At 44.0% G+C, this 17,782-nt stretch overlaps 1 protein-coding gene across 4 annotated transcripts in view; it reads right to left on the minus strand.

Annotated features, from left to right (window-relative positions):
* Window positions 1-17,782, minus strand: part of fndc3ba (fibronectin type III domain containing 3Ba) — a 352,878-nt gene that overhangs the window by 70,762 nt on the left and 264,334 nt on the right. For all 4 annotated transcript variants that reach the window (XM_087993367.1, XM_043702595.2, XM_087993369.1 and 1 more), the window contains 4 exons: window positions 17,127-17,232; window positions 10,186-10,355; window positions 7,854-7,967; window positions 4,102-4,251 (listed from right to left, as the gene is read on the minus strand). In XM_087993367.1, the coding sequence (XP_087849493.1) occupies window positions 4,102-4,251; window positions 7,854-7,967; window positions 10,186-10,355; window positions 17,127-17,232 (540 nt within the window). The remainder of the gene's footprint in view (window positions 1-4,101; window positions 4,252-7,853; window positions 7,968-10,185; window positions 10,356-17,126; window positions 17,233-17,782) is intronic.

Below are 17,782 nucleotides of genomic sequence, written 5' to 3' on the forward strand. Positions count from 1 at the left end.
ATGTATTTGGAAAGGCAAGGACTGATTAGGGATAGTCAACATGGCTTTGTGCGTGGGAAATCATGTCTCAAAAACGTGATTGAGTTTTTTGAAGAAGTAACAAAGAGGATTGATGAGGGCAGAGTGGTGGGCATGATGTATATGAACTTCAGTAAGACGTCTGACAAGGTTTCCGATGGTAGAGACTGGTTAGCAAGGTTAGGCCGCATGGAATACAGGGAGAATTAACCACTTGGATTCAGAACTGGCTTAAAGGTAGAAGAACAGAGAGTGGTGGTGGTGGAGGGTTGCTTTACAAACTGGAGGCCTCAAAGTGGTGTGTCACAAGGATCAGTGCTGGGTCCACTGCTTTCATCATTTATATAAATTATTTGGATGTGAACATAGGAGGTACAGTTAATAACTTTGCAGATGACACCAAATTTGGAGTTGTAGTGGACAGCGAAGATTATCTCAGCGTACAACAAGATCTTCATCAGATCGGCCAATGGGTTGAGGACTGGCAGATGCGGTTCAATTTAGATAAGTGCAAGTTGCTGTGTTTTGGAAAGTCAAATCAAAGCAGGACTTATACACTTAATGGTAAGGTCCTGGGGAGTGCTGCTGAACAAACAGACTTTGGATTGCAGGTTCATTGTTCCTTAAAAGTAGCGTCACAGGTAGGTAGGATAGTGAAGAAGAAGTTTGGTACGCTTTTCTTCATTGGTCAGAGTATTGAGTACAGGAATTTGGAGGTCATGTTGTGGTTGTACAGGACATTGGTTAGGCCACTTGTGGAATACTGGAGACCAGAAAGTGCAATTCTGATCTCCATCCTATCGGAGGAATGTTGTGAAATTTGAAAGGGTTCAGAAAAGATTTACAAGTTGGAGTGTTTGAGCTAAAGAGAGAGGTTGAATAGGCTGGGACTGTTTTCCCTGGAGCGTCGAAAGCTGAGGGGTGACCTGAAAGGTTTATAAAATCATGAGGGGCATGGATAGGATAAATAGACAAAATCTTTTTCCTGGGGTTGGCAGTCCAGAACTAGGAGGCATAGGTTTAAGGTGAGAGGAGAAAGATTTGAAAGGGACCTAAGGGGCAATTTTTTCACGCAGAGGGTGGTGCGTGTATGGAATGAGCTGCCAGAGGAAGTGGTGAAGGCTGGTATAATTGCAGCATTTAAAAGGCATCTGGATGAGTATATGAATAGGAAGGGTTTGGAGGGATATGGGCCGGGTGCTGGCAGGTGGGACTTGATTGCATTAGAATATCTGGTTGGCATGGACGGGTTGGACTGAAGGGTCTGTTTCTGTGCTGTACATCTCTATGACTCCATGAATTCCACTAGTCGGAGAAATACAAAACAAGGAGGACACAATCTAAAACTGACAGCGAGGGCACTGAGGGTGGAATGAGGAAGCAGAGAGCAGTGGGCATCTGGAATTAACTTCCTCATAAAACAATGGATGGGGCAGATGGAACTTTCTGCTGACCGAGAGGGTTGGGGGTTCATCGCAAATCCCTGTCCCTCAACTTGAGGATGACCTCTACTCCAAGTTTCTGCCATAGGTCCTCAAGTGACTGAATGGGCAGAATTCCTGGCCTGAGGATCTCTTGACACATAAGGGCAGGGTGTCCCATGAGGCAATGGGATCATTGTAGAATCTTTGAATTCCTACAGTATGGAAACAAGCCCTTCGGCCTAACAAGTCCACACCGACCCTCCAAAGAGTATCCCAACCAAACCCATTACTCTATATTTACCCCTGACTATTGCACCTAACCTACTCTATGGGCAATTTAGCAAGGCCATTTCACCTAACCTGCACATCTTTGGATTGTGGGAGAAAACTGGAGCACTTGGAAGAAACACACGCAGACAATGGGGAGAATGTGCAAACTCCACACAGACACTCGCCCGAGGCTGGAATTGAAACCAGGTCCTTGGCGCTGTGAGGCAGCAGTGCTAACCACTGAAGCACTATGCCGCCCAATGACTTCTTTTTAATGACTTCTTTTTCTCTGTGTTTTTTATTAGTTCACAGAATGTCGATGTTGCTGGCTAGGCCAATATTTAGTGCCGTCCCTTAGATACTGTGGGTTTGGAGTATATAGGCCAGACCAGGTAAGGATGGTGAAGGACATCAGTTGTCATTCTGCCTCCTCATTCCCAATTCTCAGACAGCCAGCATTCCAGGGAGGACATTGAAAATGCTATAAAGACACTCTGACATGCTGCTTGAAGGCCAACAGCTTTGACATTAATGACTGGGAAGAGCGCCCACCCTTTGTTGGCAATGGCCAAAACGTGTTCAATAAGTGCCATCATGTTTCGAGGCAAAAGGTTTGTGACAAAGATGGTTCTGACAGAGTTAAAAAGAACATCAGTTCTAAGCTGAAACAAGTAAAGAACATTGTCAAGGGGGAGAATGGCCTCGTCTTGTACTGACATTTTTTTAAAACATAGAGGTGTGAAAAAGCAAAGAACTTGAACCGAACTGAATGTAAAGTGCAGCAAGGTGAGAGGAGGGGAGGGGGGAGCTGTGTGCACCCAGGGACCCTATAATCTAAATCTCTTCTGCTAAATTGATACAATTGCTTTCAGAATGAAATTATATTATCTTCCCATCAGGAACACGAACAGGAAACAAAATTAATGACTGCAGTGACAAAACATTGCCTATTTTTATTTATGTGCGTGTTAAGTTTGAAAATAAAAGTTCATAAGACATTTCAAATTGTCCCCTGGCCTGTGTGTCATACATCAGTATCACTCACTAACTCGTTTGATGAACTCATTCATTATGTGTAATGGAGATGTATTCACAGCATCAATTCCTCGAAGCCTAACAGCCATCAGTTACCAGCTGGTGCCTACTGATGACTGCAGTGCAGCCAAGAGAGACAACACTGCCTTTCACAGCCAATCACAATTATATTTTAACATGATTTGTGGTACAAATAAACATATGATGAAACTAGAAACTGAGGTGACTTCAAAGACAAACCTGTCTTCACCAGTATGTACCCCAGCTCAGTCTTATACAGTAACAGACCTGACCCCACCAGTACTGTACCCCAGTGTTATACAGTGACAGACCTGTCCCCATCAGTACTGTACCCTAGTGTTATACAGTTACAGACCTGTCCCCACCAGTACTGTACCCCAGTGTTATACAGTGACAGACCTGTCCCCATCAGTACTGTACCCTAGTGTTATACAACGATGGACCTGTCTCCACCAGTATTGTACCCTATTGTTATACAGTGGCAGACCTGTCTCCACCAGTACTGTACCCCAGTGTTATACAGTGACAGACCTGGCCACACCAGTACTGTACGCCAGTGTTATACAGTGATAGACCTGGCCCCACCAGTACTGTATCCCAGTGTTATACAGTGATAGACCTGGCCCCACCAGTACTGTATCCCAGTGTTATACAGTGATAGACCTGGCCCCACCAGTACTGTATCCCAGTGTTATACAGTGATAGACCTGGCCCCACCAGTTCTGTGCGTCAGTGTTACACAGTGACAGACCTGTCCCCAGCAGGTCAGTACTCCAGTATTATACAGTTGCAGACCTGTCCCCACCAGTACTGTCCCCCAGGATTACACAGTGACAGATCTGCCCCCACCAGTACTGTACCCCAGTATGCTATAGGAACAGACCTGTCCACACCAATACTCTACCCCAGTGTTATACAGTGACAGACCTGTCCCCACGAGTACTGTACCCCAGTATGCTACAGGAACAGATCTGGCCACACCAGTGCTGTACCCCAGTGTTATACAGTGATAGACCTGTCCCCACCAGTACTGTATCCCAGTATTATACAGGGACAGACTTGTCTTCACTGGTACTCGAGTACTATTGTTCCTACACGACAACATTGACGACACTTCAAAAAAACACTTATTGGCTGTGCTGCGCTTTGAAGAATCCAGAGAGGGTAGATTGGGACTTTTTTTTTACCAGTTCCTTTGAAAAAGAGACGATTATTTTCAGCGGATATAATGAAGAATGTTGTGGCTCATTTCACGCATTACAACTGTAACTTTGCGGCCCAATGAGGTGTTGGCTAAGGCCAGGAGCTGCGTCCCTGGTGCCAGCCCCCTTACCTGTAGTCGGCAGCAGTAGTGTGTCGCTGGTTTGAGTTCGTTGATCTCGAAGGCTGTCTCCATTCCGCAGTAAACAAGGTCCATGGATTCCTCCGTCTCCCCCCATTCCAGTCTGTACTCTGATATGTCATCACCATAATTCTCCGGGCTCTGTAACCACAAGCAGACCTCATTGAGACTCATTCAAGACAAGAATGTAAAATGTGCAACACTTGAGACAGCCTGCAATGATGGAAAAACTTCTGGATGCTGCACAATACTTTGTAACCAAGGACAAGCCAATCACTGGTTTGTGAACAGTGCAATAGAAAGAACAGGAGCTCTAATCAGAGGTTTGCTTGGAGAGATTGAGGACTTGAGGAGTTTTTAAATCTCTAAAAGGGTTTCTGGAATGCATCCTTTTTCATTAAATGTACAAGAGAAAGTGCTGGTTCAGATTTTCTCATGTCCATGTGTTTTAAAGAATCCACCATTGGAACACACCAGGTGAGTAACTATGGAGGTGTAATGGATGGCATGAGGGAAAGGGGAATGGGGCAATGAGATGGCATGGAGGGTATCAGGACCATGGTGGGGAGGAGGGGATGGTGGATAAAAGATTTAATGCCCAGAGGGGCTACGGCTTTCAAAAACAACACAAATATAATAGACACGTTGCCTCAGTGTGCTCGAAATGGACCATGGGAAATGCACCAGGGAACAATGTTCACGGGTAGGGAGCAATCCTCTGAAGGAAAATGGGATCTATCTCGATGTTGCCCCTTTTCTGTTAAAACTTTACGGTAACTGGTCCCTGGAGCCTTTCCATGGCAACACCTTGACCAATCTGGAGCCTCCGGCCAACCAATCAGCACCTTTTGCTCATGCAATATAAACTGTTATTCCTGTTTGAAATTTGGCATTCTTGCATCTGTCCTGATGGGTTCAAGGAGAAAAAACTTTGACAGCATGTCTCTGTTCAGCAATATTTAAGCTCCATACTACGAATAGGATTCAAATACTACTCAGCCAGCATTAGCAGAGTTATATCTCAGAGCAGGCTCGATAAAGCCAGGAGGGAGTAGAGGGTAGGCAGGGATGAATTAGGATAAGTGAAGACTTGTGTTGCAGCACTACACTAACATAAAAGGGCCTGTCTAGTGCCCTTTTTGCATCATTCTGCAAAAACCTCTTGATCTGATAGTGATAAGTAGCTGTAAAAGCTATGAATACTTGCTGACAGTACAAGAGGCAAACTGTTAGATTTTTCTAACACTTTGTGCTTCTATGGCTGAAAGGTTGGACAGACCATTTCTAATCTTATCCACAATACCTGAGCTATTAAAACCAGGAAGTGCACTGAGGAAGGCTGATTTACTCACATCTTGTGCATTAGTTAAATTATCCTTCACAATAAATGTTTTATCCCAGAATTTTGCATTAGACTCTAATGAATGCATCTATTTGAAATCAAAGTGCAATACGAAGTTTCATTGGAGGCAGCAGTAAAATAGTGAAAAGGTCACACACAGAGAGGGTGAGATGAAGTGAACATATTTCCAAGTGAGAGAGAGCCGATAGCTGTTAATGCTTGTTCTATTTCATGTGCTGTGAAAGGCAATGGCAAGTTAGGACAAGGGAGCTATTCACATCTAAATGAATAACCTGTCTTTTTTCCATCTTGTGGCTAATTAATGCTTTTCCATTTTCACCATTCTCTCTTCTCATCTGCATTGGTTATGTTGTGATTCAGAGAGACAGCCACAGCCAGAGCTCTCCGGTCGGGTTTCTGCCCCAATGTGGGGGGGTGGGCTGAAGGGTAGATAGGATGGAGCAGACCCACAGTATAACACTGAGGGCACTGTCTTGAGCCCACACACTTTCAGCCAAACTCTCCCCAGCCACCTCCCCACAGCACTGAGTGCAACTGTGCCTCAGACAGGACAACCCCTCCCCCATCCAACCCCTACTCTCAGCAAGTGATGGCCTGGCAGCTCTGGCTATTCTTAAAATTCAAAATGTTAAAGCTGCTGGGAATGTACCTCATGATGTTATTGCCTTCTCACTCCCTTATCTGGGTGTGACAGAGTGAGCATGTGACAGTGTGTGTGATAGTATGACAATGTGAGAGAGTGTGGGTGTGTGAGACAGTTTGAGCATGTGACAATGTGTGTGTGAGACTGTGTGAGCATGTTTGCAACAATGCAGATGACAATGTGATTTGTGTGATGTGATATAGTGCGTGTGTGACAATGTGTGTGTGTGTGTGAGACAGTGTGAGCATGTGTCAGTGTGAAGATGTGTGTGACTGTGTGTGAGAGACAGTGCAAGTGTGCAACAATGTGAGTGTGTAATAGTGTTAGTGTGACAATGTGACTGTGCAACAGTGAAAGTGTGTTTATGACGGTGTGAGTGTGTGTGTGAGGGTGTGAGCATGCCTGATGATGTGATTGTGAGGATGTGCGTGTGACTCTGTGTGTGTGTGTGTGTAAATGTGTAAGGGGATCAAGGATTATGGGTAGAAGGCAGGAGAATAGGGTTGAGAAACGTATCAGTCATGATCGAATTGCAGAACAGACTCGATGGGCTGAATGGCCTAATTCTGCTCCTGTGACTTATAGTCTATTGACCCCAAATTCCCAAAGGCACAGAGGAATAGGAAAGCCAGTTGGGGTCACATCCGCACTGAGAAGCACTGCTGGGAACAAGGGAGATGATGGATAAAAGTAACTTGAGGTTGGGCCAGAGAGATGGGAAAGGAGAGGCCTTGTTGCTTCAATTTGAACCTGTCCTAGAATCGATCCCCTCAACACCCGGTTTGGAGGGCAGTGCCAGGATGGGACGGCTTCAGTTCAGTTGCCAAGAAGTTGTGTCTTTGAGAGAAGAGGGGGGCACAAGCCTCCACTGAGCCCTCAGGAAATGGTCTCAAGTGAAATTTTACCCACAAACCCAAAAGTGATCAAAGCTAAAAGCAATGCTCTCAAAAGCCGTGGATGTCGGAGAGAACAATCCAATCAAAAGCACATTGCTTGCTAACTGCTGTCCTGCAGCTCAGTGTCATGACAACAAAGATCGCCACACCAGCAACCTGAGGAAAAGCTGCGGAACGTTAAACCCCGCTCAGCTCAACTCGCCCACACCAATCAATACCCCTCGCTTTGCTTTCCACCAAATCCAAGAAAGGAGACCTCAAAATCATTACAGCACAGCTTCCTCCTTCCGCAGCATTGCTCCTCTCTGAACGGCGCAACCTGGGATTATGCACCACATTTCATTGTGAATTTAAACCATTATCCACGCAACAGAGCTTTGTGTCAGAGAATACAGCCCTCTGCCCCTCCACAGGCTCATAAGATTTTCACGTTAAGTTAAAGTACATGGTTCACCGGTGTTATGGAGATAATAGTGGTGATCAACCAAACCCCTCCAGGAAAGCTGAATCCCAAAGTTAGATACAGAGTAAAGGTCCTTCTACACTGTCTCCATCAAACACTCCAGGACAGTACAGGACACGGTTAGATACAAAATAAAGCTCCTCTGGACTGTCCCCTATTAAACACACTCAGGACAGAGACAAAATGAACCTGAACTCACTCTCTTTCAGCAGCAGGGTGAATTAGGTTTGACTTCAGTTTTGGACACAGTGTAATAAACAGTGATTTGCATTTTTTTATTTAAATGTGCCTTCTCTGAATGCCTTTGTGAAACACTTTTCCGAATGTGGGATCAGTCCCTCTGGGCCCCAAGCTGCCCCTCAAGTCGTGGTGACTTACCTCCCAGCTCACGTGTACACTTGTGGTCGACAAGCAGGAAAGTGCAGGTGATTTACACTGAACTGGGGGTCCTGTGGCCGTTGTGAGATCTATTGCTTCAGAGTAAGGTCCGTACTGGCATTGAAAAAGAAAACAAGCAAAACATCAGCTATTGAACAAGAAAGTCATTAATTAATTAATGTGTCACTTTTCACATCCCCTGACCAACCCAAAGTACCCTGCACTTCACGCAAGGAGCAGTGGTGCCATTTTTAGGGTGGCACAGTGGCTCAGTGGTCAGCACTGCTGCTGCACAGTGCCAGGGACCCGGGTTCGATTCCAGCCTCGGGCTACAGTCTGTGTGGAGTTTGCATACTCTCCTCGGGTCTGCATGGGTTTCCTCCGGGTGCTCCGGTTTCCTCTCAGAGTCCAAAAATGTGTAGGTCAGCTGAATTGGCCATGCTAAATTGCCATAGTGTTAAGTGCATTAATCAGAGGGAAATGGGGTCTGAGTGGGTCACTCTTCAAAGGATTGGCATGGACTTGTTGGGCTGCAGGGTCTGTTTCTACACTGTAGGGTTCTAATATAATGTTTGGAATTGGATTTGGATGGTCACTGGGTGGAACATGCTTTGGGACATCACGCAGTTTCGGAAGTTGCTGGGCTAAAGATTCTGGAAAACGGGAGTTTGAAATCGCATCACATCGCTTTAAAAAAGATAGAACTGAAAAAGTGGCAGCGATGGAAATGAGCATGGGGGTTGGGGTGAAGGAATCGTGGTGTCACCTTAAGGTCTGCACTTCTAGGTGATTCCAGACCCACTCCCACATCGACTTCATTGGCGGTTGAGCTCACTCTCCAATATGGAGTATGATACAAATCTTGGTGAGCAGGGTCGGTGAGTGGGGAGATGACAATCCATAGTCTTAGTCCCAGGGCATCACCAAGGTTGGAAAGAGTTTGGAGACTGGCAGAAGGCGGGGAGAGGTGTGCAAAGACACATTAGGCAACACTAACATGGTGTCCGCAAATCTGTGGGCTGTTGTAGGAGGGGGAAGCCTGCGAGATAGCAAGTCTAAGGCAATGATGAGTAAAGGGGAGAGCAGGTAAAGTGACACATGTCATAACATTTAGCAGCACAGGAGGTGGCCATTCAGCCCACTGTAACTGTCCCAGATCTCTGATTCATTCCCTCACCTCCAGACTTTTGACTCCACAGCCCTGCAAGGCTTCCCCTTACAACACTTTAAACAATTCTCGTCTGCGAGTTATTACTGATACGGTTTCCACCACCCCTTCAGGCAGCTTGTTCCAGATCGCTGAAACTGTGACAACTCCCACTATCCCGCAAGGTCCTCATTGTCAATAGAACCAGTGACCACGAGGGCCCCAGTGTCTGAAAAATAAACTAGTTACCACTTTAGGAATGCACTGTTCAGGAACAGTGATGGAGGGATAAGGTCACCAGTTGTGATCCCTTGAGGTCACTGACTAGGGAGTGTTTGGGTCAAGCATGACTCAGCACACTGCTAATAAAACAGAGTGAGTCCGTCTGGGAGAGACACGCACTGAGGGACTGCTGTGGATTTTCGGCAGAATTTAAACTGTTCTCACTTCCTTTTTCAAACAACAGTTATTCATATTTATATAGCACCTTTGATGCGGTAACATGTTATCAGGCACAGAGAGCTTTTCAGATAAATAACAAACCATAGGATCAGGATGAGGCCATTCTGCCCCTCAAGCGTAGCCTACCCTTCAGTGGGATCCCAGCTGCTCCCTATCTATCAGTCTTGGCTGTTAGGATTTAAGGAGCATCACAAAGGAAGAAAGAGGCAGACAGGTTTAGGGAGGGAATTCCAGGGATTAGGATCTGAACGGTGGACAGGTTAAAATTAGGCATGTTCAAGAGGCCAGAATAGCAGGACTACAGGGATCTCAGAGGGCTGTGGGGCTGGAGGAGATTCCCGGGATCAGGAGGGGTGAGGCCATGAAGAGATTTGGAAACAGTGATGAGAATTTTAAAAGTTGAGGCTTTTCCAGATTGAACGTCAATGTAAGTCAGGGAGCACAGGGCTGTTGAACAAGTGAAAGCTGGTACAGGTGAGGAGAGGAACAGCAGATTGTTGGATCAATTCCAGATGAAGGTGGCTGTGCTGGGCAGGAGAGCGTTGGAAAAGGCGAGTCTCAGAGCGACAATGGGGATGGTTGAGGGATACAATTGGATTGAGACAGTGGAGGAGACGGCTGATGTAATGAAGGTAAAGGTAAGTGGTCTTGGTGCTGGAGGAACTGGGGTATGGAAGATTAGCTTAAATTCAAATAGATAAAGGTGCGATCACAGAAACTCACCCCTGCTTCATTGGCAGCTCTCACCCTGAACTGATAGGTGGTCCCAGGCAGGAGGCTGCTGACAGTACATTCCAGATCAGGACCACAGTAAACCTCCGAAGGTGCTAGCTCTCCTTGACTCATCTCCAACGTATACTGCGTCACCATCGAGTTCCCATCTGACGGTGGCCCTGGCGAAAACAATCAACTCAACTCATTTACAACTTTAATATGTCCTTTCAGATAGTGCTGTCACTTCCTCCACACACAATGCTACCGAAGTCCCCTCCTCTCATCTACACCCCAGTCACCCACAATAAGTTCTATCCCTCCCTTCTCTAAGAAGAGGCCATTCAGCCCCTTCAGGGCTGCTCCACCCATTCATTTAATCAGTTCATGGCTGATTTCCAAGTTCTGTCACTCTGAACGACCTTGCCTGACAAATACACAATTTAAAACTTTGTGTGTGTGTGTGTGTGTGTGTGTGTGTTGGGGGGGGTCAGATTTCTACTGTCCCTGTGTGAAGCAGTACCTTCTGAATGGCCTGGCTGTCCCTAGTTAAGCTTATGACCCTTTGTTCATAGACTCATAGAATCCCTACTGTGTGGAGAGAAGTCCAACAAGTCCACACTGAAGAGTATCCCATCTAAACCCATTCCTCTACATTTATACCGACTAATACACCTAACCTACACATCCCTGAACACTTTTGGGCAATTTAGAATGGCCAATTCACCTAACCTGCACATTCTTTGGATTGTGGGAAAAAACCTGAGCACCCAGAGGAAACCCACTCAGACACGGGGAGAATGTACAAACTCCACACAGACAGTCGCTCAAGCCTGGAATCAAACCTGGCACTGTGAGGCAGCAATGCTAACCACTGAGCCAACAGCATAAATCACTTAAATAAACTCCTCCACCAGCAAAGTTTTTTTTCTCTGTGGCGATACTATCAACTTCTTTATTCATCCTAAAGCTAGGATTCAGGCTTTAAAAGCCTTTGCCTGTTTTGAAGGAGTGAAGGGAATATGAAACTGGTTTTCTTGGGTGTAAATGCTACATAAGCTGCTAAAAGCAGCTGGTGAGGCTGCTTGGGTGTGCCAATAGATAGAGAGGGTCCTAAATCCAAACAGAGATGGGCATCATTCCCATTTTCAGATCATTAGCAAGCCTTGATAATCCTTTACCCAGGGATCTCCACTCTTTCTCATTTCTACTTAGAGGCAGACCACCCCAACACCTCGCACTACATCAATCTGCTGAACAGGGACTAATCCCACCAGATCCCACTGGCTGCTCACTGCCTTTGTGTTCTCTGAGCAGGATACTGCGGGTCACCCACTCAGATCAACGTAGTGAGAGCCCAGTCATTAAAATGAGCCAGAGTCCATCTCCCTGGAATCTGTGTTCCAATGAAGGATCACTGGACCTAAAATGTTAGCTGTAATTTCTCTCCACAGATGATGCCAGCCCTGCTGAGCATCTGCAACAACCTCTGGTTTTGTTTTAGATTTCTAGCGTCCACCATTCTTTGTTCTATTTATTCCCCCGAATCTATATTTTCATGAATGTTTCAAGGCCCCTTCCTCACAATTGAGAATCTGGGCCTAAAGCTGAGCTCAAAAGACCATTGGAATTACTCCTACAGAATTCCGCATCAGTGAAACACCTCAGTGCATCTTGTGGACAGGCGCTATGCACAGTGGGGTGTAGCTGAAAGTCAGGCATGCGCTGCTTTGTATTTATTTCTTCCGCTGTTTCCCCACCCACCACCAACACACCACCACTCACTTTGAGGGTAACAGAAGCTTAAAGATCACCCCAGAGATTCGTGCCCAAGCTGACACACCCTGTGCAGTGCTTATGGAAGGTTGCACTGTCAGAAATGCAATTTTTCAATTCAGATGAAACTGAAGTCCCCTCTGCCTTTTCAGTTGGATACAAATGATCCCACAGCTCGTATTTTGAACAACACCAGGGGGGCTCTTCATGCTGTCTTACTCAATATTAGCCAACTATGACCAGTAAATACATTATCTGTTCATTACCAGATTGCTGCCTGTATGAGCTTTTAGGTATTAATCGATGGAATGTATATGCATTTTTAAAAATGCATATTATTGAGAGATTCGGTCCCTAGTTTTCGTGTTGGTAACTGATGGATTGCCTGAGTGTATGAAGTTTATAATTAAAGCAAAGTTCATGTTAACCAGCACCTTTTGAACCAGCACTCTCAATAAACCAACAAAAAAATATATACCTCAGATACTGGAGGTTTACTGAATTGTCACAATCACTGCGATGTCCGAGTAGTCAATTGAGGGAGTGAGTGAGAAGCTCTCTGCTGGTAAATTTTTTTAAGGCAAAGTTGCATATTTATTTAAGTGGTTTCTGCTGTAACTAAAATTTAACAGTGATGTGTATACCCCCTGCGTTACATTTCTATTACTTAGTGTGTGTTACATTCATAGTGGGCACCTCTTGATCAACTGGAATATTTGATCAAATGGCACATTCCTAGTCCCATAGGTGTCAATTATTAAAAGGTTTGCTGTAATTTCTAAATATTTCTGTAAACGTGGGGGTCTCTTCTAAAAATAGTTTTGAGGCTTGGCTTTCGAGTGAATGGGTTTTGTGTACCACTAATGGACTTTTGTTTCTTTTTGATTGCTTCACAACCCAGTAAGGGAAGTAATGGGGTGTCAAGGTTTGTTTGCTCTGGAACCTGACTTTTCTTTAAGCCTTAATGAAACACCTATATAATTAGAGAGTGCGACCTTTGATGGATAGTGCTGTGAAGCCTTGGAAGTGAATTTCTGTGTACATCAGTGCTCCTGGGAAGGAAAGGATATATAGAGAACAATAATTATTTCACAGTGAGGAGTTGGTGTTAGTGTCAGACCAGAAATGTTGGGATAAAACCCTGATGAGATTACTTAAAACTGAATACATTGGAGCTCAGATGTATGAAAACTTCAGGAAGAAGCTATATGTAATTTCAGTCTAGAAACTGAAATCACAAGTGACTTAAACTTGCCAAAGTGCTAGATACAGGGACTCTGGTATGAGTATTGTATGAGTAATGTTTTGGATACAATATAAAACCTGTTTTGTTTTTTTTTAATTAATAAAGGAGTATTTTGGGATTAGTGAAATTATACTTTTATAGTGTGTTTAAAAATCTTTTACATTGTGTTCTTTGTATGTGCTTTGGTTTATTCTCTTTTATCTTCATTTCTTTTGTTATAAACTTCTGTTTTATCATAAATGCAAAATCTGCAGTATTGTGTGCTATGTTTCAGCAAAAGACCACTTGTTAAAACAATCAAACAAGGTTTCAGTCTGGGAGCTGACTTAACCAACAATAATACCAGCTGGGATTATAATAGCCTGCTATATACAAATTGGTTGCTGTGAATCTTAATCCTTACCTGTGACTACACTTCAATCAGTAATTCTGGTTGAGAAACGTTTTGTGCGATCCTGATGAAATGGAAGTCTGGCTGATAATCCAAGTTGGATCAGCCTTGAGAATTTGTATGAAATATTGAAAGTGAGAAGGTGGAAATGAAAGGCTGAAAACAAGCCAGCAATCGTCTCTCTTATATCCCTGCAAACTCTTCAATGTGTAATGAAAATGGGAAAAGAAACCTAATTCGCTTTGCTCTTCAATGAATTGAACATTCTAATTACTTAGTTTTGGCATTTCTTAATAAAGAGCTTTTACTCTGCTGTGCATTGTAATTAAGAGGTCTATTACATGAGGGGTTATGTCATGTATAATTGGGTTGGAAATAATGAGCCCTGACAAGTATTTATAAACTGACTCTCACACATTCTCCATCTCAGTGCCACAAGGCTATTGCTGTCCTTTTCCAGACTCTGTTGGCGAGTCGGACGGAGTAGCTGGAAAAATCCATCAGTTCAACATACAGGGACAGACCAGGGCTCATATGTTTTAGATAGAACTGGGTTAGAGGTCAACAGACTTTTCTGTTCCCAGAGAGATATTGGTCTATGAACCCAGTTAACTGCAACCCTTCAAAAATAAAACTGGATCAGTTCCTGACCACAGCAAAACTGGTGCAGTCATTGGGAATGTGAAACCAGGTATCATGTCTTTTTATGAAGATACCTGTGTTTTTGTCACCTGTCCTACTATCTCTGTGCACAACTTTTAAGAATCAAATTACATTTGATAAAATTCCTAATAAAAACCTTGAGATGCTTGATCACAATAAAAGTGCTACCTAAATGCAAATTGTTGCTGAGGAGTCGGAGAAGGATTTTCTGGATTCTTTTGTTTCCCGTACCATTCTCTGGTTAAAACTGCATGCCTGCACGTTTAAAGCAGGATCTCTTGTGATCTGCAGGGATGCTCTATCACATGCCCACCATAACGGGTCAACATGGGAACTAGCCGGCAGGCCGTGGCAGCTTAGTGAGCGAACCCCTGAAGTGATTATCACTGCCGCCCAGGTGTAACAAGGAGAATCCAACTTGCATTTGTATAGCATCATCTTTTATAAAATTATTCACAGGATGTGGGTGTTGCTGTTTAATTTGGCATTATTGCTCTTCCCTAGTTGTCATTGAGATGACCCATTTAATGAAACTTCCCGAAGAGCTCAATCAGGTGTGTTATATGCCAAAGTGTTATATATAGGTCTGAAAAGGTTAATACTTGATTGAGTGCAATAAGCATTGCCTGCTGTGATGGTGTCATCATGACTTGGTCAAAACAAAAAAAGATGTTCTCTTGTGACACAGGAGTACTGTCCCTACCAATAAACTGGGAGGCCTGGATTCAAGCCCTACTTGCTCCAGAGGTATATGGAGATGAACCTGGGACTAGTGTGCTCCTCGCACCTTTCTGTTTACTTAACAAGATGCTTGGACTTTGACCAAAAAGGTGGCTACTCTCAACCACCCGAGACTACTTCAGGTTTACTAAAGCAGTGGGGGAGGGTGTCAGATACCTCAATTCCCTGGGTGTGTGGGCAGACCAGTTTTGTTTCGTGACAGACACTTCTGATGGGTTTCTCATCCAGGAGCAGTTGTGCGCATTCAGGGCATATCCACAATGTCTTGATTGGTTCCTGAGTGAACGGCTGAAGCTTTGCATTTGAGCAAGACAACAGGTAGATCTGAAAGAGGAAGCGTTTAAAGCCCTCACCCTTTCTCTCTCTGTCTCTCTCCTGTAAGTGCAAAAAGTAAGAGAAATACCAAGCAGCGAACTGCTCTGTCTCTCCCTCTCTCTCTGCAATTTTCCGTCAAGATGGAAAACCCCTTCAGAGAAACTGAAAGGATAAATCTGCAAACAGTGAATGAGAGACTGAGAATCAGAGTATCCAGAACCTTGTGTCTCTTCAATGCAATTAAAGGAACCAACCTGAAAGAACTGTTTCATTGCTTATATTTTTGTTCCTTCCTGCCATTAATATTTTTGCCTTAACTTGCCTCTCAGTATATCTGCTTCTATGGTAATGGGAATGTTTTTAAAGAGGTAGTGTTTCAGCGATAGAGAGCTATGAGTTAAAATTATTGTTTCTTTTCTGCCATTGGTTAAAAAAGCACTGCTTAGGATAAATAACTGCTTTCTTGTTAATTATGGAGACCTAATCAATTTTTTTTAGCCTGGGTTTGTCAGTCAGGCAGAGATTTTGGATAGTTTGATTAAAAAAATCTTTTCACATTTGTGTCAGCCCTGCGAATAGTGGGCCTTGATTTCTACAGCAACACCCCAGTGTGACAATAGAATTTTCCATTTTGGTTCACAAGTAAAGTGTGACTGTGAGTGCAGAAAGTAAGGACATCCAGAGGGCAGGAGTATAGGAGGCAATTATCCACCAGGTCTGAGGTTCCCTCAGCTTTTGTCTGGATGAGAGTGAGGGCTGTAGACACTGACATGAGGTACAGAAAGGCATTCATGTTGAGGGGAGCTAAAAGGAACGGAGTGGTAGTATGGAACAATATAGTGAGAGCAGAAAGGAATCAAAACCATTCTCTGTAGCCAAGAGCAAAAATCCACAGGGTTGAGTTTCCTGGCCAGCACCTGTGGTCGGAACATCTGCATAGAGTTAGAAGGAAACTTAGAGTCATTGTGGTCCATGGAGATACCAACAACATAGACAAGAGAGAAAGAGCAAGGTTCTGCATAGTCATTGTGAAAAGCCAGGCATCAAATTATTGAGAACCTCAAAGGTAACACTGTCTGGATTATTACCTGAGCGATGTCCAACTTGGCCTAGAGTAAACATGATCAGACAAATGAATAGATGACTCAGAGACTGATGTGGTTGAAGTAGGTACAGGTTCATGGGGCACAGGCAGCACTACTGGAGAAAGTGAAGGCTATACCATTAGGATGGTATACATAGACTGGAGGCTGATGTCCTCATGAACTAGGGAAGTTGAGAGGATTTTGAACTAAATAGTGGAGGAAAGGAAGTAAATTGAACAGGATGTCATAAATCAAAAACTGGAGACAAGGCAAGAAAGAAATGTATTTATCTGGGAAATGATAAACACACTCTGACAGGAATTGATAGAGAATACAAATCTAAGAGGAAATCTACAGATAGGCTGGAGGTTTCATAAATAATTAAAGGACAAACCCAGAGGCTCTGTAGCTGAATGCACATGTAATTCAAACCAAAACAGATGGACTGATAGCACAAATAGAAATAAATACAATCTTTCAGAGACATGGCTGAAAGATGACAGATTTGGACCTGAATATTGAAGAGTATATGATATCCAGAAAGGACAGGAAGCTAGGGAGAGCTGGATGGACGATTATTAATTAATGATGGTAGACTTTTGTTTCTTCCAATGTGAATGCTTCTGAGAGATGCATTCAGGATACTGCAAAAATCCATCTTTTCTTAACCAGATCTTCTCATTTAGTTACTTAGTAGATACTGACTGTGACAATATCCGAGAACTGTGACACTTACCCCACTGCATCTGAAACTCTTTGTGTTTTGGTTTGCCGACAAGCCTTGGTGGTTGACACTGGCCGGGTGCGACACACTGTGTGCGAACAGACAGACTCTCCGAACACTACAGCAGATAAGAAACAGAGTCACCTTGGAGCAAAACTCTAGAAAGAATCTAACTGAGAGACAGAACGGTGTCAGATCACTTCGTTCTGGACTGAACACCTTTACTCAAATGTCAAACTCTCTTGAACTCATCGCTTGGGTATATTTTTTTCTTCGCTTTATTTAAAAAAAACTCCCCTAAACGTAGATTTCAAGGGCTTTTGGGACAGTTCTGCAGAATTTCAGTTCAGAAGATGTTTAAATGAGGAGGGCAGTGAATGCTATGATCTGGCTGGCTGTTCATCTACCTATCTGCTTATCGTTCTGGGCATCACTTAACCATCTGGATACCTACTTTTCTACTGTAATAAAATATTGAGAAAACTGAAGCGATTGTTTTGGCACCCTGCTCCTAATCTACAGGCTCCAGCTGACATTAATCCAATCTCTTCACAGCCCTGATGTTACCGTTGGTCCTGAGATTCATTCTGACATGATGAAAACCCCCTTCACTTCTGTCTCAGGTAATCTCTGTTACCGATGGGCTGGACTATCCTAGTTCCCCTCTG

Source organism: Chiloscyllium plagiosum, unplaced genomic scaffold (genome assembly GCF_037043375.1).
Source record: "Chiloscyllium plagiosum isolate Xiang-an unplaced genomic scaffold, Cpla_swu_hap1 HiC_scaffold_13, whole genome shotgun sequence".
Lineage (NCBI taxonomy): Eukaryota > Metazoa > Chordata > Chondrichthyes > Orectolobiformes > Hemiscylliidae > Chiloscyllium > Chiloscyllium plagiosum.